The 27,691-nt window shown below is 44.1% G+C and overlaps 2 protein-coding genes across 2 annotated transcripts in view; both read left to right on the top strand.

The window, feature by feature from the left end:
• LOC146829574 (uncharacterized) overlaps positions 1-1,334 on the top strand; it is a 176,788-nt gene extending 175,454 nt beyond the window's left edge. Inside the window, exon 2 of the mRNA XM_085608277.1 lies at positions 1,202-1,334. The gene's annotated coding sequence lies outside the window, so the exon portion shown is untranslated. The remainder of the gene's footprint in view (positions 1-1,201) is intronic.
• The window catches only part of ARHGEF9 (Cdc42 guanine nucleotide exchange factor 9), a 1,163,048-nt gene that overhangs the window by 901,342 nt on the left and 234,015 nt on the right, over positions 1-27,691 (top strand). The window contains exons 8-9 of the mRNA XM_085608275.1: positions 1,202-1,381; positions 20,831-21,022. Coding sequence (XP_085464401.1) covers positions 1,202-1,381; positions 20,831-21,022 — 372 coding nt within the window. The remainder of the gene's footprint in view (positions 1-1,201; positions 1,382-20,830; positions 21,023-27,691) is intronic.

Here is a 27,691-nt window from a genome sequence, read left to right as displayed (position 1 = left end):
ATATTTAGGACACAATATTGATGCCAGACTCCATCTTGGTTCTGCTCTAGCGCCATACTCAAGGCCCAGCACAGACTTCATGGTGTCCCCTGAGTTCATTGTACTTGTGAGCTTGCCTTAAGGACCCCACGCTAACAGGTTTCCATGGACCTGTGCTCTCTCTGCCCCTCCAGGGCAGGGTGTGGGCTATGAGGAGGCTTGCGTAGAGCTGTCTCTGTGTCCCAACACCCGTGTCAATGTGGCATTCTTTATTGTAACTGGACAAGGACAAGTAAAGCCTAACTCCTGAGATATGCCATGGGTCCTGTTGTGTTGAATAGTAGGCCCACCATCGTTTGCCGCTGTTGGATGGTGTGGAGGGCTTTACGTGCTTGTTTACATGTTGAGGATTTAGAGCTCTAGTCTGCGCTGCGTGTTCTCTTCTTCCTTTCAGCTGAGGAGTTCTAGTTATTTTGTTACATGTTGTGTTAGGGCTCTAGAGTGGGTCATGCCTACCCCTGTCCTTCTTTCCTTTCAGCTGATCTGTGTTGCTTCTGTTGTTACACTTTACGTGTAGAGCTATGGGTTTGGTAGCATGTTCCTAGCCCACCGTTGTCCGTTCCTTATTTTCAGCAGCTCAGTTCTGATTCTGTTGTAACATGTTACATGGTAATGTTTAGAGCTTCGGTTTGGTGGCATGTTCCTAAGATGCCTTTGTTATCCCTTCTTTGCAGCTGAGCAATGATGGTTCTGTTGTAACATGTTACATGTTATTGTTTCAAGCTCTTGTCTCATGGCATGTTCTTAATCTGCCTTTGGCCCCTCCTTTCTTTTAACCGATCAGGGATGGTTCGGTAGTAACATGTTAATGTTTCGACCTCCGGTCTGGCTGGCATGTTACATGTCTTCCTTTCAGCTGATCAATGCTGGTTCGGTTGTTAAGTCTTACATGTTAATGGTCAGACCTCTTGTTTGGGTGACATGTCCCTAACTTGCCTTTGTTCTCCCCTCTTTGCAGCTTATCGTTGTGGGTTCTGTTGTAACATGTTGCATGTTCATGTGTGTGTTTCCGGTTTGGGTGGCATGTCCCTAACTTGCCTTTGTTCTCCCCTCTTTGTAGATGATCATTGCGGGTTCTGTTGTTACATGTTTCATGTTTATTGTTGTGTTTCCGGTTTGGGTGGCATGTCTCTAACCTGCCTCTGTTCTTCCTTCCTTGCAGCTGATCAGTGCTGGTTCTATTGTGAGTGCTGAGGCAGTATGGGATCACGTCACCATGGCCAACCGGGAGTTGGCATTTAAAGCAGGTGACGTCATCAAGGTCCTGGATGCTTCCAACAAGGACTGGTGGTGGGGTCAGATTGACGACGAGGAGGGATGGTTCCCTGCCAGTTTTGTGAGGGTAAGTTGCTTGTGGCATACTTTATTAATCTGAATGTAACTCAGTATTTGTTTTGCTTTCATTAAATATCATATCCATCCATCCATACAGTCATCGTGCAGGCCCATCCATCTCATCTGTTCATGTGTCCATACTCATCCATCCAAACCACAACCCACACTCATCCATCTGTCCATCCAAACTCATCAGCTGTCTGTTCACCCACTAATCCATCCATTCAAACTCACATGCCTATTCTGTTCTCCCAAGCTCACCCACTTACCCATCAATCCAACCATCCGTTCAAACTCACCAGCCTGTCTGTACACCCAAACTCACCCATCCATCCATCCACACTCACCAGCCTGTCTATTCGCCTACTCGCCCACTTCCTCATCCATCCGCCCAACTGTCCATCCACACTCACCAGCCTGTCTATTCACCCACTCGCTCACTTCCCCATCCATCCGTCCATCCACACTCACCAGCCTGTCTATTCACCCACTCGCCCACTTACCCATCCATCTGGCTATCCAAACTCACCAGTCTCTCTGTTTACCCACTCACCCCGTTATCCATCCATCCGTCCATCCAAACTCACCAGCCTATTCTGTTCACCCAAGCTCACCCACTTACCCATCCATCCACCCATCCATCCAAACTTACCAACCTATCTGTACACCCATCCATCCGTCCAGCCATACTCACCCGCCTCTCTGCACACCCACTCACCCCTTACCCATTCATCCAAACTTACCAGCCTCTCTGTTCACCCACTCACCCTGTTACCCATCCTTCCATCCATCCTCACCCATCTCTCTGTGCACCCACTCACCCCTTACCCATTTATCCAAACTCACCAGCCTCTTTGTTCACCCACTCACCCCGTTACCCATCCATATGTCCATCCAAACTCACCAGCCTATTCTGTTCATCCAAGCGCACCCACTTACCCATCCATCCACCCCTCTATCCATCCATCCATATGTCCATCCAAACTCACCAGCCTATCTGTACACCCACAGTCACCCATCCATCCGTCCATCCACACTCACTAGCCTGTTTGTTCACCCACCTACACACTCATTTACCCATCCATCTGTCATCCATACTCACCCACCTCACTGTGACCCACTCACACTTACCCATCCATCCAAACTCACCAGACTATTTCTTCACCCACTCATCCCTTACCCATCCATCCAAACTCAACAGACTATCTCTTCACCCACTCTCCCCTTACCCATCCATCCAAACTCACCAGCCTATTCTGTTCACCCAAGCTCACCCACTTACCCATCCATTCAAACTCACCAGCCTATCTGTATACCCAAACATCCATCCGTCCATCCACACTCACCAGCCTGTCTGTTCACTCACACTCATTTACTCATACATCTGTCCACCCATACTCACCTGCCCCTCTGTGCACCCACTCACCCCTTACCCATCCATCCAAACTCACCAGCCTATCTGTTCACCCCCTCACCCCTTACCAATCCATCTATCCATCCACACTCAGCAGCCTATCTGTTCAATCTGTTCACCCAAACTCACCCACTTACCTATCCATCCATGCTTCCACACTCACCAGCCTATCCACCCACTCACTCCCTTACCCATCCTTCTGCCCATCCACACTCACTAGCCTATCTGTTCACCCAAACTAACCCACTTACCCACCCATCCATCCACACCCACCAGCCTATCTGTTCACCCAAACTCACCCCCTTACCCATCCATCTGCCCATCCACACTCACTAGCCTATCTGTTCACCCAAACTCACCCACTTATCTATCCATCCGTCCTTCTACACTCACCAGCCTATCCACCCACTCACTCCCTTACCCCTCCTTCTGTCCATCCACACTCACTAGCCTATCTGTTCACCCAAACTCACCCACTTACCCATCCTTCCATCCACACCCACCAGCCTATCTGTTCACCCAAACTCACCCCCTTACCCATCCATCTGCCCATCCACACTCACTAATCTGTCTCTTCACCCAAGCTCACCCACTTGTCGTTCCAAATTCACCCACTTACCCATCCTTCCATCCACACCCACCAGCCTATCTGTTCACCCAAACTCACCCTCTTACCCATCCTTTTGCCCATCCACACTCACTAGCCTGTCTCTTCACCCAAGCTCACCCACTTGTCCATCCAAATTCACCCACTTATCCATCCATCCGTCCACCCAAACTCACCCATCTATTTACGCATGCCTACCGTCTCTTTTTTCTCCCTCCCTCCTACCGACATGCTGAAGCTCGCTCTCTCTGATTTTTGCATCAATTTCGGTGTTTTCCCTCTTTATGATGCTTTCATTTTCCTGTCAAGTTCTCATTCTCTCTGAACGTGCATCTGGATCTGTGTGATATTTCTACATCATTAAACATTGTAGGACAAATTGTAACTCGTGTCCCCGTCCACACTCACCCAGCCTTGCACCTGTTCACACACTCATTGCTCCATCATGCTTTTCCCCCTCACTCTTCCTCTGCCCACGCTTGCTCAAACTGTCTTTCTCTGACGAATGTATACGTGAGTCTTTTCTGGCCCATTTCGCTTCCTTTCATGTGTTTATGTAGATGATATGTTGATGTTTTCTCATTTTTAAATGTTGTAGGACAGACTGTACACAATCAATGTCAAATGTGCATTTTATGCAGAAGACAAATAGAAACCATGCGGTAGAAGGGGAGTCACAGTACCACTGTTTTACATTCATAAAGACTACGAGGGCATTCTACCCCCTGGTCCTTCTTGGCCATTATGCACTCATAGCTCCTCAGGAAGTGCTTAGAAGCTCTCCACATCTCATGACCCACGTGTGGACCACTCAGTGAGAAGTCTCCTACCGAGCTTCACACAGGAACATTCACCCCTCAGCATCTAAGTCCTTGGGTCACTGTTCCTAGTATTTCCTGGAATGAAAGCATTAACACTTGGACTGGGCGTTAATCAGCGTGCCTCCTTAGCGGTCAATAATGGCTGGTGTTTGCCCGCTCGGGATGAGTTGTGAAGCGCAGGGACCTCTGTCTTCACGGCGTAGCTTTGTTGTATTCTTTTTTTCCTAAACAACCTCCCTGCAAAAACAATTCTCTGACATGTCCTCTGTTGTTGTACTTCTTTTATTTTCTTGGCCTTTAGGCTCATTTTCTTCCTTTGGAGAGGGTGTGGTCAGTGGCATCAGGGTACATGGAGGAACCCTCAGTATCTATTTCTTTGTTTTTGGGCACTGTTTGGCTGCCGGAAAGCAGGAGAGAAGGGCGGGGGTGCAGATGATGTGCTCTGACATGATTTAACATTGATAAGTTAATAAGGGTCTGAAGGGAGGTGCCTCAATCCTCATTGCCCTCAGCTTTGGGGAAATAATGACCGTCGGTACCCAACTGGCTCCCTGTGAGCCTTTGCCGGCTGCCCAGGCACATAAATGCAGGAAGTAACAAAGGTCCTGAAAAGTCTGATGCCACCAAGTATAAAGTAGGGCCTAAGACGCGCACTGAAGCCAGGTGAGAACAGTGGAGACAAGTCCTGGGTAAAGGCGTTGCCATCAGCCGCTGGATACCCTCACGAGTGATTAGCCGCGCTATACAAATCCGGATTGATTGATTGATGATCAATCACCGAGAAGTTGAGGGCCTTGGATGGGGAAGAGAAGTTCTCCAGAGGAGTGTGAGAGATGGTTTGGCTGAATTCATCATAATCTGAAGACGCAGAGACAAAACAGGGGACTTAAGGTCTTCTTGTTTTTCCATACTACTGTTTGGGAAAAGTAGCAGATGTTAGAGTGCAGTTGGTGAACACAATGTGACCAAGAGGGAATGCACGGCTCGAATATGACCAGGGCTTCTATAAGGCAAATGTTGACAGCGATATCAGCTGGGATCTACCCAAGTGAAAATATGCTTTATGTGCTAGAAGGGAATGCTCTCTATTTTTGTGGAAACACGTGTTCTTCTGGGCCAGGATCCTGTAAGTTTAAGTAAGCATGCATGTTCCTTCTGCGCCATCTCTTCAGATCCGGAATCCAAGTGGATCAAGAAGTTAAAAGACAAGATAGAGATTTTTGATGCAAATGCTTGCCGGTTACAGGGATGAGTGGGCGGAACTGTTGTTTTGGCCATGGTTTACGATTCCAACATCTACAGTTGTTGGTCAATTTAGGAATGTCCAGCCCAGAGCTCTTCACCTGAGACTTCCAACGATTTCAGGTCTACCCAAGTAGCTGGTGGTATTTCAGTTCAGAATCAGGTCTCTTTGTCACCCGGGTGGACACACACATCATGATGAAGAGGGAGGTGCTTGCTTGGCACACACTCTGAACACCTCAGGTTTTGCACGCCCCACCCAATTTCCCACAAAACCATGTAAAAGTGTGAAAGAGTTCTCAAAGCTTTGGGTGCAGCTGATCAATATTGATAATTATTGTAGGAAGATGGCTCTATAAAATGCACTAAAGAAGGACACTGTTTAGAGAGTCCAGTGGATCCTCAATTGGTTTAAAAAGGCTACAGTAGATAATGCTAACGTCCTCTTTTGTGGTAGCGTGGGCGAGCAGTTAGGCTTATCAGAGGGCAGTGCTAAGCATTTGTTGTGCTCACAGAGGCAATACTTGAGACACACACTCAAAGAATGAATCCGAGACCAATTCAGAAAAATAACACTTCTTTTTATATATTTTACAAAACCAAGAACTTTGCTCAAAAGTAAATACTGTTTTTGTTAGCAATTTTTACAGGTAAGTAAAACGTTTCAAAGAAGTGTTCCTTAACGCACAATGCAATCCTATGAAAGAAAAAGTCATATATGCATATCAGTAAGTATAGTCGGTTTCAGGGGGGTTCACCTTCTGGGTTCTAGGTTCGAAGTGGGCCAAGGTCCAAAGTACTACCAGCAGTTCTTCGGGCACAGCCCAGGTTTAGTCAGGAGCAGGGTGCTGGTAAGGTAAGTAGCTGTGCACTACAGAGAAAGGGGCCAACTGAGAACAGGCAGCACAAGGGGAGTTGAGGACAAGTCAGAGAGCTCCCTAATGGGGGATTGGACGCAAGGGGTCTTGGAGCAAGGGAGCACAGCCAGATCTTCGATACTGAGGCCAGGCAGCTCGGGTGCAGAGTAGTTACTGTGCTGAATGCCCAAAAATACTCCTTGCAGTTAGAAACAAACAGCTGGCAGGTGCTAAATCAGGACAGCTGGGCCGCTCACGAAGTGGGTCTTCGTGATGCTGATATCCCTCGATGGCTGCTCGGTCATGGTGCAGTGAGAATCCGAATTGGACTCTCGCTGTCAGTGTTTTGTGCAGGGCATCCTGGTACCCTGGGGGTTGGTTCCGGTGCCTTCACACTCGGGGGGAGGCAGATCTGGTCTTCCATACCACAAGTACCTTCTCCTGGTAGTCTGCAGCGTTGGTCGGGTCGGGGAGCTGCAAGGCAGTGGACCAGACTCTGCTAGTCGGTTCTTGCGGACTGCAGGGGCGTAGCTCCTCTACTCCCAGGGAGACTGTAGGCGATTTTCGAAGTGCTGGCAGGCTACCAAAGGGTGTGGTAGGTCCCCAGCTTGCAGGACGTGTCACTCTGTTGCAATTGTCGAGAGAGTTGCAAGCAGGCAGGGTTAGGCGCTAAAAAGTTCTCAGCTCCTCTGCAGTTCTGCACAGGCAGTGATTCTTCTTCGTCCTTCTTCACTTGATTCGTCGAATATGAGTTCTTGGGTTCAGGGGTGCCATCTTAAATACTCAATTTAGGGGCGTTAAGGGGAGTGACAGGTAGTAGTCAATGGGCTACCAACCTTTAGAGTGTCTACATGTTCTATATGACCACTTCCTCTGGGAAGAGGGAATAACCCTGACCCTAGAAGGCTAATTCCATCCAAAGCAAGATGGAGGAATCTGAAATGGTGGTGTCCACATCAGGTAGTCCACCTTAGGGGTGGTGCGGGCTTGGTGTGGGCACACCTTCTAATCTTACTAATTTTCCCACCTGTATTGCCACTAAAAAGTGGGGTGGCAGGACAGGGGGTGGCATCTCCACTATCTGGAAAGGCCTGGGTTGCATAACAAAGGTGGCCGGGACTTTGAAGCTTCCTGCCCTGGAACCTGGAATGCAGTTCCTGTGTGGAGGAGGTGAAAACGCCTCTGCACAGAGCAGGCTTTGTTCCTGACCTTTCAGAGCGATCGCTCTTACCTCAGGAGATCAGAAAGTTGTCTAGGGTGGCTGACTAGTCGAGACCAGTCAGTCAACACACTAGTGGTCGTAGGTTTTCAGGTGGCACCACTAAGGTGCCCTTTTTGTGCATTTCTTAATAAATCCAACACTGGCATCAGCATGGGTTTATGAAGACAAGATGTTTGGTACAAAATTTCAGGGGTACAGTGAAGCCATCATGTAGCTGAGGAACCCATAAATATGAGTGTCCTGCCCATGTACTTGTTATGGCTTCCTGTGCACTTGATATCCAAGAATGGATTTAGATGTCACAGGAACACATCAGCTGACGCAGATATGCCCACACATGGGGTATAGTGCACCCTGCTTTAGGGCTGTGAGGCCTGCTGTAGGGGTGACTTACCTATTCCACACATAATGCTTTGCAGGCATGGCACACAGGGATGTGTGCCATGTCGACTCTTCATTTTTCTCTGTTCCAAGACATGCAGGCTGCAATTTCAGTTTGCATGCGTTTCGTGAGGGTTCCCTTCAGGTGGCACAATTCATGCTGTAGCCCTTAGAGAGCCTATTTAGTCCCACTGCCCTAGGTACTAGGGATACCATTCACTAGGAACTAACTTGGAGTCTAAAGTAGTGCCAGTTTTTTAACAATGGTACAGTTTTAGGGAGAGAAGACTAGTACTGGGGACCTGGTTAGCAAGAACCCAGTGCAATTCAGTTAAAGTTACATCAGATACCAGGCAAATAGTGGGGGGTAACCATGTCCAAAGGGGCACTCTCCTACAATTATTATTTAAAAAAACTCTGTCCTCTATATATGCATACAGTGGAATTGATTGTATGGACTCTATGCCTTTCTAGAATAGCAACATATGTAATAAAGTCCCTTGCCATCCAGAAACAGTGGCATAGATTATAAAGACCTTATTCCACACTGGAATAGTGACATGTGTGTCTGCTGCAGAGAGACGGTGGCATGAATTTTAGAGACACTTTGCCACACTGAAATAGTGACATTGGTGTTATGGGACTCTGCCAGACAGTGGCATTGGTCATAAGGGCTGTAAAGAATAACATCTTTTTGTAGTGGGCTGCCATTTTGTCCGCCTCCATATGCTACGACACTGCTATTCAGTTTCACATTGCTGTGGTTCCCCCCTATAAAACAATGTAAAATAGTTTAGACTCAAGTGCCTTATGTACTTTTCCCGTAGGGTCAAGGTATGTTGCCACATGAAAAGCACCAGTGGCATTGATATTAAATGTGTTCTGAGGCTGGGGATTACTCTGGGCCACAATCCAGTCCATCGTTTTATTTGTCTACGGTGCCACCTCAGACACGAACCAGTCATATGTAAATCAGCCTTGGGTCAGCTCCAATGAGAACAGTCCAGTCCAACCTGCCTTCTGAATGGCATCACAAGCAACCCCAGATTGGTTTTGGCCTATTTGGGCCTCGTCAGTAGGGCGCGGCTTGAGTGCTATGGCACAGTGAGTAAGGGACCCATACCTGGGCATACCTGTCGCTCCTGAAATTGAGGAGTAACCCGTGAGTACCTAAAGAGGAAACACTTCAAAACCTCTGTGAATTGGACCATCAGTATCTCAGCCGCTCCTAAAGCACGACAACAGCGAAGAAGCGGCTGGCGCCAAGGTTCTCCATTCCTCATCACCTTCCTTCTGGGACCACTCCAGTGGCCTGACATGTTTCGGCCTTAGAAAAACCTGTTTTTCAATGCATCCTGATAAGTTTTCTGATTCTCATCTGTGTTTTTATGGCTTCTGCTGCTATAAGGCTCTCTCCATCTGTTAACAATTTCTGTGAGCGCCTTGCAAGGCCCCAAGGACGCCATGTTTTGTATGCGCGGCACCTGAACGTTTCAACTTATGGCCAAGGCTTCATCAATCTTCTGGACCACTTTAGAATATTTAATCACAAGAAAAATATATGTGTTAACAATATTGATTATAACGTTGGAGGCACTTGCTTCCAAGGTGGGGGATGTATATAATGTCTTCTTGCTTTGCAAAAACATTTAAGAGAATTATCCTTTAGGCAAATCACTATATCCTAACAAGATCATTGGCCGTGTGCATTTTTTTTAAATATGATTTTTTTTTTCTTCATAAGGCTTCACCGGGAAAATAAAAAGTGATACTTCCTTTGGCATTATTTCTATTATTCAGTCCATTTGAGGGATTTCCCGCCCTCCACCTTCAAGCCACACATTTTTGGCAGCGGACCCCTACTCCATAAAATATGACAGAGGAGCTGGAGAGACAGCTGGCGGTGTGCTGGTGGGAAGGAGAGCTCTTTAATTATACATCGATGCTGGAATGCAAGACAGGAAAAAAACGGAGTTCTTTGGAAACCCGGACGACTAATCACAGCCTGTGGCACTTCAGTAGTCACGCATGGATTTTGCCTCGCCATCTTTTAGGAATAAAATGCTGCCTATAGGCTGCCCAGTGATGTCACAAAAACTGGGATTTTTGTACAAACCTGCAGTGAAGGTGTTTTTGATAGTTGACACATTTATAGAGCATCTGTCTCACTATCACGTGTGATACCTGTAGGCAGTGCTTTAAATGGGAAAAAATAAGTGCAGGTACTCATTAGAATAGAGGCGTGGCAAGTGGGCGGGGCGAAGAGCAATATATGACCATACCTAATGACTTCTGTAGCAGATGCAGCACATGTCAGAACACACGAGAAATACGTTTATGGCACTAAAACAGATTAACTCACTACACATAATTACATGCTCCTCCGAAGCAGAGCGGAATCTGCCCAGGAGGAGAAACCTAACCTGCGCCTGCCGTGCTGTGGATCAGGGTACCGGTACTCTCCCTGGCTACAGAGAAGTGCCGGTACTGAGTGCAGAAAAAATCGGAAGTGCCGGTACTCAATACCGGTGAGTACCGGCCCATTTAAAGCACGGCCTGTAGGCCAATAATTGCATTTAATAGAATGCAAATCTCTTTGGTACAGAATTTCAGGTAACAGCGGGGGGATGTTCTCTTCTAAACTAATAGGCTGTGATTACGGGGCCAAGAGTTCGCCATTCTCTATGCAGACACCAGTAGTATCTGAATTTCTCGCTTATAGTTTTTTTTTTCTCTGTGTGGCATTCAATCGACAGTCCTCGCGTCATGCAGCTGTCAAGGCTCGGATAGTCTAAGTTCTGTGTCGAATAAGGAGTCTGGTGTCCTTTCTTTTTTTTTTTTTAAATAGTTTTTATTCGTCAACAACACATAAATTGCAGGCCCCTGAAATCCCAGAGGTACCTGCTGAAGCATTGCAACCATGATATCATTGATATTTCACATTAGTAGAATACTTGAAGATGCACTTCAGTTGAAAAACAGACCCCCGACCCCCCCCCCCCCCCCACCAACTCCTGTGTCCTTTCTTTACATAAAATATATTTCTTGATATTTTTTGTGCTTTATAGAATTGTACGTCGGACTCCACAAGACAGCAATCTTGTATATAAAGAGAAAACATTGAAAAAAGTAATCATGAAAAGAAAGTCCACAGTGCAACAAAATAGTAAATGTACCTATCTAAGAATCTTAGTGCTAAAAATTAAAACAACTAGTGTTGTTAATGTGCTCTACATCCTCAGTACTAGTTTTTTTTTTCATTGTCAGCACATACCGAACAATTTTTCAGACAGTCCCACAACAGTCTAGGAACATCGGCCAGACCTTTTCAAGGGTCTTCAAACACCCTTTCTTTCTGTACAACATCCTTTCCAACCCAGCTAAATACAACTTTTGTCTCCCAAGTCTATGCTCAACTTTGATTTTTTTCTCCAATCCTAAAGTATCAATTACTTGCCTCATATGAACCTTAGTAAAATAGCAGCACCTCTTTCTGCCTCTCCACATCAGGGAAGCCAATTTTCTCTTCCATATGAATTTCTTTTATCCATCACTAAGAGTCTCCATATAAAATCAGAAAGGAGACCTCTCAAAGCTCCTTTTCATGCCGGCTGATGAGTCGCCCACTTCTCCTACAGATATAGATGACAACGATTAGATACTAATGGCTCCACCCTGCCATCAACTACAAATAAGCACCTTTCATCAGTTGTATGACGCAACCACACTTTCCTTTCCCACGCTTTCCTGAACACCGCGGGCGGAACAACAAATGCGTCTGAAGCACACATTCCATTTGCAATGCAATTCGTTACAACGACTTGCCTTAGGGGGGGCGTTGGACTTTGGAATAGTATATTATTTACTATTCCAAATCCAGTCTCCGTAACAGTAGGGAAAGCGTTGGACTTTAAAGTCCTACGCCGCTTTACCTAACACAAGTCGTTTTAACGACTTGCGTTGTGAATGGAATGTGTGGTTCAGATGCAGTCATTGTTGCGCCCGCGTTGCAAAGGCAACGCGTTGTTCGCCGGTTGTGGTATTTGCTGTTTCCCCTTTCATCGGTTGCTTACACTGTCCATTGAGATGGCATACAATCTCTGCATTGGAAGATATATAGAGGTGGACTGAGGGGTATAATCATAAGAGGGGCAAACTTATGGCGCGTGGAGGTTATGAGTGATTTAATTGGTGAATGTTCATGTGGTTGTAGCTATGAATCATGTGACTTCTTAGATGGAACAAGGGTGATTCTCAAAGATGCTGTAGTTTCTGTTTGCAGGGAGGGATGTAGCAAGTTGCTGGAATATGGTTTGGTAAACTGAAGGTCTGAAGCAAGGGGTGGGCTTGCGCCAAATAATGAAGTCCAGAGATTGATATTGGATTTTGAAGAAAGTCATTATTTTCAATTCTTAATTTTCTTACGATATAGAAACTTTAAACTCAGCCAACGTGTTTCGTTCTCTCATGGAGAACTTCATCAGGGCTCATGGGGTGAGTACCCTCACAACACTGGAGTATGGCTACACATACAGAGCGCTGCAAGGAATTATATTGGATGCAGTGTAGAAACGTAAGAAAGGCCTGGTCCGGCTTGCCGTCTAAATGAAGGCACGAGTCCTTAAGTAAGGAGAAATATGCAAGATCGCGCTCCAGAACAGTGCAGCCAGGCGCAGTATGGCAAGGTTGTAGAGCCAGTCCTGGCCTCTAAATGTAGAGCTGGAATCTGTATTTAAATTGAAGAAATAGTAGCGCGGTGTGGTCGATGCTCCAGGCAGTAACACTGGATACAAAAGGGAATACCCATGGCCAAGTATGGCCTCACAAGATGTAGAGCAAACGTCCTGCGGCCCTCGGCACTCAGTTCATAAATATGTTCATTTTAGACCGTGGTCCATAAAACACAACCCATTAAAAATATACAATAGTTGTTAAAAAAGCAACAGTTTGAAAGAGGACAACTACTGATTTACTTAATAGTTCACAACCCATTAATAAAGCACCATTGGCAATTAAAATGCCCAAACCGGTTAAGATGCAGTACAAATAATCTGCTTAATACTTCAAAAGCCCAATTGTACTAACCCACTATAGTTCCAGGGGCCACATACATCCATTAAAATGTATCCTGTATTTTCCTACTTGCTAATAAAATAACACCTTTTGTGCAGATCATATCAAGGAATTGCAAGTGAGATAAGAAATGAATTTAGGGCCTGGTGTACAAAGGTTTTTTGAGGTCGCAAACGACCTGTTTCTCAGAATCGGGCCGATTGCGACCTCCCAAAAACTTTTTTTAAAGTACAAAAGACAAAATGCAACTCAGTTACTTGTTACTGAATTGCAATTTGCATTTGCGATTCGATATTTGGGAGAGGCGTGCTTGGGGCGTCCCTTCCAAATACCAAATCGTAGTAGTATGTATTTATGTTTTGCAACCAAATTCAGGTCACAAAACATTAATGCTTTACTGCCAATTCTAAATGGGTGGCAACCCATTCACAAATACCTTTAAGAATTGTAAAAAAATAAATTTTTTAAAGCAGACAGTGGTTCCACTCCACGGGTCATTGCCTACTTAAAAGTTTAATTTTCTTTCTTTTTTTTTTTAAAACTTGGCCGCAAAAAAGATTGCTTTCTTAAAAAGTAATCCCAGACATGGTGGTCTGCTGACCCAGCAGGCCACCGTCCCTGTAATGGTGATGATTCATAATGATTTGCAAATTACAACCTACCTCATTAGTATTTATGAGGTAGGTTGATTTGCAACCTAATAAGATTTGGTATTTGGGAATAAAAAAAATTCATACATTAGGAATACCGATTTCCTAATTGCAATTCAGAGATAATCGCAATTAGGAAATCGGTATTCCTAATATTTGTACATCTGGCCCTTTGAGGCTGCCCAATGTTTGGGTACTCCATACTCCCATAAAATTCGTATTAGAAATCTCCTTCGTTCCCTCCCAAAGATCAAACAATTTAATATCATATGTACGTTAGTGCATTTTATCTGCTACCCACATCGCACCCATTTTCTATTAGTCTTTTGGCCGCCTCTGCCCCCAAATGCATAGGGTTGATCCTGATTTGAAACCTTAAGAGCTCCTGCCTCATAGCGGGATTTGGCAACGATGATAAGTAAGGAAATACCGTATTATTTTGCCATGAGTCCCATGAATGCGAAGTAGACTTCTTAGTAAGAATATCTCTAAAATCTGTCCCTCTGGGGATTTCTTCCTTCTTTACTCGTAAGTCATTTATCGAGATTTGGAGTGGAACCAGGTGAGTACTTTTCTTTTATTATTAATAAACTCAGCTCAGTTCCATTCACTCCTTCAAATCTCATCTTTTTGTTTAAAATGTCAATGAAATTGTTTTTATAAAAATAACAAATCTCTTCCTTCACACAACTGAGATAGCAGGTCCTCGCTGGGCTTTAACAACTCATTCCAGAAAATCACATGGCCCTCTCCGAGAGACAAGTCCATGATGTCATGCCCAGCTCCAACCTTAACACCTGTACCATAGCCAATTTGGGCATATTCAGGACTCTTTTCAAGCACTGAAATTCTGTTCCTTCCCAACCATGCATCCTGCTCAAGAATAACATTTCAGAAGCATATCACCATTTAGTCTGGAACAAAGCTTTGAAAGCGGTTATAACTGGGCCCAGATCGGGCCACCTCAAACTCCTTCCTAAATATATTTATTCATCATTATAGTGGGCAAGGCATTTGCTTTAACCCCTTCACAGTGCATTTTCCATCTTAAGTTTGATGTAAAATGCCTACCCATGCATATGCATGCATACGTATTGTTATGTTATTGTTAGGAGCCAATTGTTGTCATATACATAGTGACTAAGTCATCTGCATAGAGCAGTCAGGAAGCATGGCGCCAACCCATCTTGGGGAAAAGGTGGCTGACCCTTACAGGGTTTCGGGAAGATATCTTGGGTGTAAAGCGAACAATGTCGGGCCGAACGCACAATCCCCGGTGTAAACCATTTCGTATCCCAATACTGTCAGATAAAGTTCCATCCTTATCTAATTTCACTTGTGCCCAATTCTTCTGGTGATGTTCCTTAAGCATAGTTCGCAGCCTCCCTAACTTATCTAATTTACCCGTAGAATCTCACGGTTAACCAAATCGCAGGCTGCCTGAAAGTCTACGAAGCAGCAGTAGAGATTTGTTTTAAGATCGCTTGCCTTCCTCTCAATAGCCTATAAACTGAAGCAGTAGTCTTTAGTTAAATATCCTGCTTAGAAGCCACCCTGCTCCCTTGTCGTCGTAACAATCTTTCAATCTTTTTAGGATTCATTTACGAAAAACTCTCTCCTCCACATCCGTGAGGCTGTTAAGTCTATAATCCTTTGACTTGATTTATTTTTACTTGTTAATTTACATTTAATACCCCGTGTACTCTTTCTCGGTTGTGGAAATACAATGTTGGGGTCTTACATGTAGGTGCATGTAAAGCCAAATCACACGAGTAAAACAGTACATTCTTTTTTGTTTGTCCTGTCTTTCGTATGTCTTGGTATGTTTCTAACAGAAGGTCTGGCACAGCCATAATATAGATGTTGAGAAGTAGGTGTCTTCGCTTTTCTCAGCATGTAGTGGTATTTTTTTCTGTTTTGTAGCTACTGCATCCAAATCTAATTTGGAATATTTGTAGGCATAACATTCTTTGATCAGATTTCCCAGGCAGCGATTGATATTGTGTTTTTCCTAAATTCAGCCATAAGCACATCTGGTTTGTTAATTTAAGTGTTGATAAATACTCCAGGAAAGTGGCAAACGGCGGCCCCTTCTTTGCCGCTGCATTATTAGTGTCTGCGTAGGTATTGGAGAATAAAAACATTATTTTGTTAGGACTCATCTAAGCATTCCTTGATGGAGGGTCACAATCTGTTCTCTAGTCACCCAGTTGTTGATGTTTGCATCTGCTCCAATCAGCGCATGATCCTTCGGTGCCCCTTCTTTTAAAAGGCCATCAATTGAACGATGTCGCAATAGATCTCAAAACCCCAGCTGACCTCATAAAGAAACAACATTCTAGAATGCCTATTGTTGGTGATTGTTAGAGATACAGGACTGGACAAGTTCCTGCTCCGGATTTTAGTTGTTTTGTTAATAAATTCTTCACTGTTGAAATATATTGTCTACCATGGTGTGCCCGAGTCAAAGTCCTCTGATACTCCAGATACTAAGATGGAAAGTTATGGATATAACTTTCTTGAAAAGTACTTATTCATTGCCTGAGACCTCAAGTCGCAGGGGCGTGGTGCACCAGTAATACATAGACCAGTTTACGGCAAATGTGAATTTTGTGATCGGAGTCGGTAGATGGTGTATTTCCAAAGGGGATAGAGTGACTCCTGAGCCACAGCTACCACTGAGGGCCCCGGTTGTAATCTCGTCAATAACAGTCCATCGATATCTTCATTCAGATTTCAAGAACAAAGGAGACGGAACAGAGCTCCGCAGTGAGTACGCTTGAGTCGCGCAATGTTGCAGTCTTCACTGAATGCTGACACTGCTATTTTTAAAAGCATTTCACAATGCAATTGTGCGCAAACCCAGGGGGGTGCAAGGGCTTCTGGGAACGGCGTGTTCTAAAAACAGCGCTGGAAGATAGAAGCGGCAGCACCTTCCCTTGATCTCTTATATAAGCAAACAAAAGCTTCTGAGGCTCGGCAACCCAGCAGACCTGAGAGACGGTCTAATGCTTTGGGTGATGAACCAGAAGTGAGAGATCGTGAATCCGGCTGTCGCTTCCAGTTCATTGTGCGCGGGTGTTTTTACTGTAAGAGGAGCACGGAAGAAGCTTGGTTCACGAAAGGAAGTAGCCCTCAGCCGAAGAGCTCGACCAGTGTAAATCACACAAGACCATATTATTTGGAAGGACTTCTGCCCTTTTGGAAGGGGTTCTTTTTAAGGATAGCACATGCCCTCCTGTAGTGCACGCAACCATGCCAGATCCGTTGACCACTCTGGAAGTCTCGCTCATGGTTCTCCTTCACTGATGGCCATCATTTGATCCTTTGGGTATTATTTTTAGAATGATTCTGTCCATTCCTGTCCATTGTTTTCACTCATCTATTACAATGCACTGGATAGCAGCATCTAATTCATCACAATGCATGAGTGCACGTAATCGCTAGAATCATTGCATTCCCAGATCTCCTGGGAGAGGCTTCCGTTCCAGGCTAACTTTGCGTCAATGCTTCTCAGAAATCATCTTTCTCGTTTGTGCTCCGGTAATTGCTACTGGCTTCACGTTCCTCAATGGCAGATAAAGCGGCTAGAGAGAGGCTCAGTGATGTCACAGGAATTTTTACTAAATTTAGGGCCTACTTATAATCTTGGCGGACAGGGTTACTATGTCACAATTGTGACGGATATCCCGCCCACCAAATTATAATTTTCTAATATCCTATCTAACTTGTGATATGTCAGAAAGGATATCCATCATGTTTGGGACAGAGTATTCCAGCTTCCGGGTGAGCCCCTGGAAATACATCAGTGGCAGTATTATACCAAGGGACCCAGGGGTCAACGGAGGGTGCACCCACTTTCAGCTCTCCGGGGCACTTTGGTAGGCCACTGCCCGCATTGTAAGGCGCACCGGTCGGTACCTTCAAACATCTGATCTGCATTTCACTAATGTGCTGCTCACCAGGCAAGTGCAAGATGCACGCACTTATTTGTGCATCGTGACACACATGTGCCCCATCTGTAATGCGGCTGGTGGACAAATCTTCACAAACTTTTACACAAGTGCCCCTGGACACAATTCATTTTCACCTGTCTCCCTCACTGCCTTTGGAGTTTGCCTCTAGCTAAAGAGTGCCAATGAAGTTTTGCAAAGTTCATGATTCCCTGTGCAAAGTCTTTCGACCACACTGTGAGATCATTTTAACTCCAATTAAATCCAGCCACAACGGGAAAGGGATGCAGACTTTTCCTCTCCATGTTCACGTTTTGCAGAGATTTTCTTTGCACAATCCCAGGTGTATGCACTTTTTTTTGTAAGCATGCCTTTTGCAATTTATTCTGGTGCAGAATTCAATGTTTTTGTGCAAATATTGTATAGTGTAAAACTTTTCAACATTGTAACGTGCACTTTTTTCTGTCGAACTTCCAGAACATTGCAAGAAAAACGTAGAATGTCTCGTTCACGTTTTTTGATGTTTCACTCAATCCCAGGCCACATTTATGCCACTCAGTGGCACTGAGTCTCAAGGCTTACTTGCCATTACTTCCCCACAGCCTCAGCTTTCCTTTAAACACTTGTTTGCACCCAAAGCGGGATCAGTGGGTGCAAACCACGCTTGTTTGCTCCTGCAAGTGAGGAAAATGTACCCATCAGTGCGCAATGAAGAGGGGTTAGACCTGAGGTAGATGGGTGCTTAGGGCTGGGAGGAGCTTCTCTGGGAGAGGAAGGTGGGATGCTGGGTAGCCAGGGCTTCAGAGGATGGCATCCTTTGGAGGGTTGCAGTATGGCTTCTCCACGACCTCAAATACCTGTAATTCACCAATCAGGAAGCCTGAAATCAGAAACAGCAGCCAACCCCGAAGTACACATCTGCCGATCGCTCATCAGAAGTTCAGCAAAGGTGCCCAAGACTGGAGGGGACCGGAGCAGGATGCTACCTTCGGATGTCCTAAGCCCGCCACTACTCCTTTTGTAACAAAAACATGGGGCTCTTCGACCACGTGGGGCCTTTATGCATATGTAGGTTTTGTATATGTTTAGCAGTCATTCCACCATCTCTTTTCTCCCCGTGTATCCTGTTGCAGAAGTCTTTCTATATTATGGTCTGGTTATAAAAGTGCTTTTACTCCATCCGCACTCACACAAGAGGCTAATTAGTGCAATACTGATGTGCAAAGCATCTGCAATATTCCCTCTCCTTGGTGAGCTGGAGGCACATCATTCATCGCACGTTCACTCCTAGGAGCTAAAGTTGCAGCTCATCACAGACATCCTTCCTAGTCCATTGGGAAGGGATTGCACGTTCTAAATCCCACATGGTGTCTCAAAGCCTCCAGTAGCGGCTGGCATCTACGGGGAGACGGGGGCGGGCACGCAAAAAAAAGAAAAATACCGGGTGAGCACGACGTCCTCCACTCCGGACCTCCACAGGAACTGTAAGCTGGAGCCTGTAACTCACTTGACCAATCAGGGAGCTGCTCTCATGCTGTGAAAGCAGTGCTCTGATTGGAGGGAGCGACCTCACTCAGCACTCAGCAGGCCCTGGAGGCCTGCACAGACTCTAACCCAGCTGTCTTAAAACAGCTGGGTCAGGGATGTTTAAAGTAGGCCTGGGTAGTAAACTGCACTCCGTTCGCAGAGTTTGTGGAGTTTTTCGCACTCCACGGAGCACACGGAGTTCCAAAAGGCAAAGTTTATTCCTCACTCGCCAACATTAGGTTGGCAAGCGAAGAAATCCAACGCTAGGCCACCTCCTAGCGAGATTTCTGAACGCGGATGGCCATGAACACTCCTGTTGAGAAACCATCTGTTCGCTTTGATGAAGCTGCTGCGAGTAGAAAATCTACTCAAGTGGCAGAAAGAAGCAACACTCTTTTGCACTGTGCCATCCGTGCTGATTTTCCAGCACGGGACAAACACCCCGTGCTTAAAATCAGCGCGAGCGGCGCGACCTAATGCATTTTGCCATTTGCTGAACTCCGCGTACCATGGTGGAGTTTCATGTTCACTCCGTGGAGTTCTGCATTGCGGAACTCTGCCCAGGCCTAGTTTAAAGTGTGCATGTGTGGCTGGCCATCTCAAGACGGTCAGCCCCAAAAAAGGCGCACTTTAAACATAAGTGCATAGACAGCCCACCCTCCTCCCGCTGCCTTCACTCAGCAGTGACCCCGCCTCCGCCCTGACGCTTGGCTCGGGACAAGGATGAAAAATAAAATGGTAATTAATTGCCATTTTATTTTTTTATGGGTTTTTGGGGGGATTGTAAGTGGGGAGACGTTCCTCCGCTCCAACAGAGGAGTTGCCCCTTCAAGCTTCTGATGCGGTCACTGGTGTGGTCACTTAACAAAGCCAAATTGATTAATTATTCATTATAACCAGGGGTGGAAGAAGCTTTAGTTTTGTCAATAACGTTTTGCTAAGTTCAAAAACGTGATAGATTGCGGAGGCTGAAAAGCCTTGTAAATAGCTTTTGCCGAAAAACGTGTCTGCATAATTTTCCTCTGTGAACCAATCCTTCCACTTAAACTGGGATTTGGCAGAGTTTTTTTTCTACAGAATCTGTTACCATGGTTTCTGCTGTATTTTTTAAAATGTGCAACTTTTATGAAGTTTGTAGATATTTTTATAGTAAAAAACAATTGAATTAAAATGGAAAAACTTTGCATCTTTTTGCAATATTTTCAGGAAATAGCTTTATGAATTTTGCAAGAGAAACCTTTGCAGTTTACAATCCCCACTCAATCAAAACCCCTGGAGCTGTTTTGGAAGTAAAGGTGACTGGGTCAAGGCACTTTAAAATCTCAGCTTGTAGAGAAAAATGAGGCCACGCCCATGAAAGATTTCCAAACCCTGACCCACGAAGACTGGCATGGCCTGCTCTGCAAGCTAGAGTCCCATCTTGACCAGAGACCACTACTCCGAAAACACATGGTTACCCCATTGTATGACATGGAAGCGCCGGGCATTGTTTGCTCACAGCCTGTGAAAGTTTAGCAGTCTGACACTGCACCGAGACCCTGATGGTGTTTTTTCCAGGGCTTTACAAAGTGCCATATACAAATTTTCAATGAGCGTTAGGTTTCTTTAGCATCTTAAGCAAAGCAATTAACAGTAAGTCTTGTTCTTTGGATGTGTCACAGTTTTGAGCAGATCCACCTCGCTCACTGACTTCTCGTGTTTTCTTGCAGCTATGGGTGAATCAGGAAGATGGAGTCGAGGAGGGAACCAGCGAAGTCCAGAATGGGCACTTGGACCCAAACTCGGACTGCCTCTGCATCGGCAGAACCCTTCAGAACCGCGATCAGATGCGAGCCAATGTAATCAATGAAATTATGAGCACTGAACGGCACTACATCAAGCACCTCAAAGACATCTGTGAGGTAAGTCCAGCTCTGTCCCCCAAGGCACAAGCTTATGGTCGGCTGGTATTCCTAAAGTAAACATTGTCAATGCCAATAGGTTTGTCTTTAAAGGAATGTTGCATGGTATTGTGAAGCACTACAAGTAAATAGCATGGGAATGGATATGTATTTGTGTGGAAGCAAAAAGAACTTTAGAATAAGATTTGTGTAGGTTAAAAGATCAGGTGAGGTTGCACTGTCAAGCCAGACTTAAACATCCATGTGGGTTAATGACTGCCCTCCTCACATCTGTGCTGCTGCCAGAGAAAAATACCATACATTATTTAGTTATCGAAGGCACTTTAATAGCATTACAGTGTCATGCGTGTGCCCCTGAAAGTTCAAGCTGAGGCAACTGGATAAATAAACAACATGATTACAGCTGTGTGGAGGGTAAGCCCTTTTTCTGTGGAAGCACACAACCTCTGCCCATGTACTCCTGGCTCCCAATATGTGGGTGGAGCCAAAACCCCTCTTTACTGATCCTCATGTAATTGACTTGCCACAGCTGCACTGTCAAGCCAGATCAGAAACAGGCCATCCAGTATCTCTGGTGTCGAAACCTCAAATGTTTGCCCATTGTCGGTATATCTGTAGAGGGCAATGAGTACAATTAAATGCCCACAAATGTACTTTGTTATATTATTTTGGCATTATTTCCACAGATATCTACTGTAATGCACAGAGGAACTGATTTAAATATTTTTTTTTTCCCACATTTTTTATTGAGCAAGGCATTAGGTACATAAAATACATAATCTACTTCAAATCATTAAAAATAAACATTTTAGTAAAAGAGATACGATAACTTCTAATTAGCAATATGCAAACTAGGTAGCCTAAAGTGCGGCAACCCACATGGTTACAAATGCTTCTAAAGTGCAATATCCATTAAAGTGCAAGTGCATTTGTATCACAAATAACAATTATCATTCCAACATCGAGATCGACTTTTTTTTTTTTTTTAAACAATATAACTGAGACGGCTGTTAGACGGCTGTTACCCTCATTAATCCAAAATAACCGTAAGTCGATCATCTAATAAAGTGCAATAGCGAAGAAAGTGCAAATGCATCCAAAATACAATGCCAAATGGCTACAATATCCAAAATATAAAACCAGTGTTAAAGTCCCTCTTTTAACTTTTCTAAATCCATAAAAAACTTCCAATTTGTTTCAAATTTTCTAATGGCCCCGATCCGTCTAGCATAGGATTCTTCAAATTTTCGAGACCTCTTCATTTTGTTGAACCATTTCAAATGAAAGGGGGCTTCACTAGATTTCCAATTCTGTAAAATTAAGGAACGGGCTACCGTACAAGAAATGAATAAAAAAGCTTTCTCGGCCCCTGTTAACCTCACTTTGTCCCCACAACATCCAAATAAAGCTGCCTCGGCCTCTACCAAAACGGTCTTCCCGATTATTAACCTAATATCTGCAAAAGCTGCCTCCCAAAAGGGCCTCAACCGTGGACATGAAAAAAAGATATGGTGCCATCCGCCTTCCCCATCAGCCTGGCAACGGAAGCACTTATTCTCCACTCCTGGAAATCTTTTTTTTAAAGCAGCCGGAGTTAAGTATGAAAGCCACCGAGATAGGAAGGACATCCCTTTAAAATTTGCCGCACGCAATGATTTATTTCCTAGAAGACACAGAGCCTCCCAATCATTCAATGAAAGAGTACATCCTGTCTCACGATCTATTTTAGCCAAGTGGCTCTCTAGGACAGACGCTTGACCCTGTTCATAAAGCAACCGGTACCAGTTCCCCACACCACTCACTCTACCACCAGTTGATTTGGAGCGTTAAAAATGCCACTCGTGTTTTTTAGAAAGTGAGCAATTTGCAGATATTCAAAGAAGGAGGGTTTCAAATGGCTCTCCGCCCTACCCATTACCACTAACCAGGAAATCACCCTGTTTTGAATTATGAAATGTCTTAGCTCAGAAAGTCCACAACTTTCCCAATTACTAATGTGTCTTAATCGAAACTGAAGGCCAAGACTAGAGGCTTCTCTCAACTTTAAATAATGGAGACCAGAAGAGCCCGTCTTTTTAAAAAACGACTGAAGTCTAAAAGCAAAATCCTTCAATGTCTTATACCTAGATTTTTTAGGAAATTGGGAAGTTTTTAAAAACACTCGAGTTTGTGAATCCGATTCTTGAATCATACTATCTAAAAAGAAGCTATCTTTAGTGCATTTAGATCCCATCAGTCCAGACACTAGGTCTAGAAAAGCTGCTTCATAGTAAGTTCTCAAATGAGGCAAAGCTAACCCCCCTTGTGCAATGGGTAATTGGACCACTGTCAACTTTACCCTTGGTACTTTCTTTCCCCAAACAAATTCTCTAAATAAAGTTTCTAATTCTCTAAAAAAAAGACATATTTATTTTGATTGGGACATTAGAAAAGAGAAATATTAACAACGGAAGTATAGACATTTTAATTAAGGAAACTCTACCCACTATCGATAAGGGGAGTAGCAGCCATTGTTCCAAAAGTTTCTTGATTTTCTCCCTCATTCTTAAATAATTCAGTTTATATAGCTGTTGATACTGGCTAAACACATATATCCCAAGATATCTGATGGGATCAAGATCAGTTGCTTGCCTTCTTAAACAAGTTGGAAAAGAATTTACATTTGTATTAAGGGCGAGAACTTCGGTTTTATCTGCATTTATTTTATAACCGCCAATTAACTCAAAGTTCTTGAATTCCCTTAAAACAATTTCAAGGTTGTCTTTATCTGGAGACAAATATAAAATTATGTCATCTGCGAAAAGTTTCAACTTAGGCATGCCACAAATAGGTGTTTGAATAGCAGGATTGTTTCGTATTTTAATTGCAAGAGGCTCTATAAAAAAAGTAAAAAGCAAGGGCGACAGCGGACAACCCTGCCTGGTCCCACGTTTTATTTTTATAGTCCCTGCTTGTTTCGAATTTATAATTACCTGGGCCGTGGCCCCCTGATAAATATTGCAGAGCATGTTGACGACCTGGGGCGGGAAGCCAAACCGTCCAAGGGCAAAAAACAAAGTACTCCAATTCACTAAGTCAAAAGCCTTCTCAGCGTCCACCATAACAATACTTGCCGGGATAGAATTTGTATTGAAATAGTCCAAGGCATGTATTAAAAACTGTGTGTTTGCCGTCATAGATCTACCCCCAATAAAACCAGTCTGATCACTATGAATTGTCTCTTGGGCGGCAAACAAAAAGCGCCCAGCCCACACTTTCATTAGAATCTTATAATCTGAATTCAGAAGACTGATGGGCCTGTAAGAATTAACATCCGCTGGATTTTTATCTTTTTTAACAAAGGATACAATTATTGATTGTTTAAAACATGTGGGAACCAAGCCTCCCTCTCTTATATAATTAAATACATTCTTCAGGGGCATAATCAATTCTCCTAAAAAAACTTTATAAAATTCAATAGGGAAGCCATCCTGTCCACATGCTTTCGCCCCGGCTGTTGCTCTAATGGCAGCCATGATCTCGGCTGATTCCACATCGGATCCCACTATACTGATCCGGTTATCTGAGAGTTTAGGGATGTTCATATTCATGAAGTATTCCTTGATCTGCTCTTCCTCCACAAGGTATTCAGTCGAATAAAGTTGGTGGAAATTTGTCAGGAAGACCTGAGGGATCTCGGCACTATTAGCTACAACTCGACCAGTCTGTGGATCAAGCACTTTCGATATATTGGCTGCTTCTTGTTTTTTCCTGGTTGAATTGGCCAGAAGTTTACAAATTAGTTGACTTTCCTCGTAAACTTTTTGTTGAAATATTTGTGAACTACAGATCTCTTCTAGAACAAAAAAATCCCTCAATGCCATTCTTGCCGGTTCAAGCTGATTAGGAAGTGACTGGAGTTGGGAAGCGTATTCTTTTTCAACTTCCACTTGTAATTCGGCTATCTTAGACCTCCGGATGTTTGATTGGGCAGCCGTAAAGGCAATTATTTGGCCACGAGCCGCTGCCTTAAACCCACCCCAAACTGAGAAGGGCGCTGCTGTATCCTCATTGATCTTAAAATATTCGGAGATCCATTTTCTAAAATCTTTCACCCAATCCTGATCCTGTAGAAGGATCCGGTCCAGTTGCCACCTAGGCCGTTCCCTACTCCCTCCCCCGAGCATCATTTCGAATGTAACATAGGCATGGTCCGAAAAAGGATTACACCCAATATCGGCCTTTACGATCTGGAGGGATCTAGATGTAAGAAAGAAATCAATCCGTGACGCGGTCCGAAACCGATATGAATAGCAAGTATAAAATTCTCTATCCGGATTCATTTCCCTCCATGGGTCTATCAGTTGATATTCTTGTCTAATGGCTTCCACTAATTTTTTGGTATTTGGTTTCAATTGTTTTTTATTTTTATTAGAAGTATCTTTTCTAAGGTCCTGAATAAAATTGAAGTCCCCTCCACCGATAATCTGGCCGGGGGCTCCTATCAAAAGCCCATTAATTTGATTCAGGGCTGAAATGTCGTCCAACACTGGACCATAATAATTTATAAAGTTCAAGATCTTCCCCAGTAGCTTAGTAACCACCCATATCCATCTCCCATGTACATCCCTATGTATCTGTAAACATTCCCAAGGGAGTTTTCTAGAAAAATAAATAGCCACTCCTTTCATGGCTAAACCTGCCGATGCAAAAAAGGCGTTAGAGAAGAACCTCGGTATAAATAACTTAGGGGAATTACATTTTAAATGTGTCTCCTGTAGAAACAACACCTGGGGATTGAATGATGTCAACCATCTAATAAGAGCCCCATACTTCTTAGAATTTAAAATTCCATTAACATTAACTGATCGGATCTTACATTTACTGATCTCTATTCTAAGGTCTTTAAAGCTTCACGTTGTATATTATTTGTACCTTTTGCTCTTGCTCTTTTTTCTGCAATAAACCTAGTCCCACCCCCGACCTTGAAAAAAAAAAAAACACCCCGCGGGATGTGACAAAACCCCTACCAACCACGCTATCCACATTCCGCCCCTCCCCTCTAACCTCATGGGTGTCATGGATTTAAACCCTAAGTGACCCCGCTGACCCCAACACCTCCCCGGCAATACAATACTTATCACTTTATCTCAGTCCGATAATTAACAGTCTAGCAAGCCCATCTTACAAAAAAAAACTATTCCTTTAAGCCCGAGATCCTTGCGAGATCTCTTTTAATAATGCCTGAGCTTCTTCCAGATCAGAGAACATAAAAAATTTCCCCTTGACTAAAACTTTCAACTTAGATTGCTGGGCGATTGATGCTTGAGCACCATTAGCTTTAAACAAATGGAAGATCTTAACAAACTCTTTCCTTCTACGCGCAGCAACAGCAGTCATATCAGAAAAAATACGACATTTATTAGTTTCATTTACTGGGAACTGTCTCTGCTGAATAGCTTTTGTCAATATTTTTTCCTTCACTCGAAAATCTGCAAAATTTAGCAGTATTGTTCGCGGCATCGTAGAGTTGGGGAAAGGATGGGCTGGAACTCGATGAGCTCTGGTAATAGTAAGATCTCCTTCATACTCAGGGAGAACTTTCTGCTTGATAAAAGAGTTAACCCATTGCAAGGTGTGAGAGCCTTCAATACCTTCAGGAACCCCAACTATCCGGAGGTTGGATCTCCGAGAATGATTTTCAAGCTCCTCCAGTTTGTTTTCCAGATAGCTCTTATTTTTTACTGCCACTTTTACTTCACCGATTACCGTAGTCATCTGATCTTCTAATACTGAGATTCTAGCTTCCGCCTCCTGGAGTTTGATTGGAAAGCATGACATTGTTTCTTCGATTTTCCCTAGCCGTTGGTGAAGAGAGGCAATTTCCGCTTTCTGAGTACTCTTCATCTCGCGAACCTCATCCAATATTAAGTTCAACAGATTCTTAATATCCAATTGATATTCACCCGCTGTCTCCATAATTAGGCTAGGATCATTTTGAGCTCTATCGACACCAGGAGAGCTATTTCTGACCATAATATCTTTATAAGACTGCTGGCTACTTGGCAGTACCAAATCTTGTGATGCCGAAAGAGGTTGTAACTCAGATTGAAGGGTTGTCGTAACTACAGAGATATTCATTGCTGTCTCTCTGCTTTTGTCTAGTGATTCCTGTAGTCGGGACTCACTTGTAATTGGAACGATCGTTTCCGTTTCCATTGATACAATTAATGAAGCTGCCTCATCATGACTAGAATCTTGGCCCATACGAGCCTCCAAAACTGCCATACATTCTCGTTCCAAATTGCATTGAGATTTCTCCCGATTGTGGGATGCCAAAACTAAAACTGGTGCTGGTACTGGCAGTGCTGGTATTTCTGGAGAATCTTTAGAGAATTTTGGAGCTTGACCGGAGCTTGGGCTTGGACTTAGGAAGGATGATGGTTGGGGAGCTTTCTTCAGGAATAGAGAAAATTGCTTTGCCTCTTGTTTTTCCCTAGGGACTTCTGCCAACGGATTGTCTTGTTGGGGCTCAGTTGACATAGCTGCAGTTTCGCTCATATTTATTTTATTGTCACATGATTCAGCCTGTTCTGGAGGTGTAACTGGAAGCGGGTCCTCTTCCGTGCTCTCGAGGGAGCTGTCAAGACCACATGAGTTGATGTTATCTTCCTTACTAGTCAACCGGGC

Source organism: Triturus cristatus, chromosome 5_2 (genome assembly GCF_964204655.1).
Source record: "Triturus cristatus chromosome 5_2, aTriCri1.1, whole genome shotgun sequence".
NCBI lineage: Eukaryota > Metazoa > Chordata > Amphibia > Caudata > Salamandridae > Triturus > Triturus cristatus.
The sequence above is the reverse complement of the archived record's forward strand: the minus strand, read 5'-3'. Positions and strand labels throughout refer to the sequence as shown.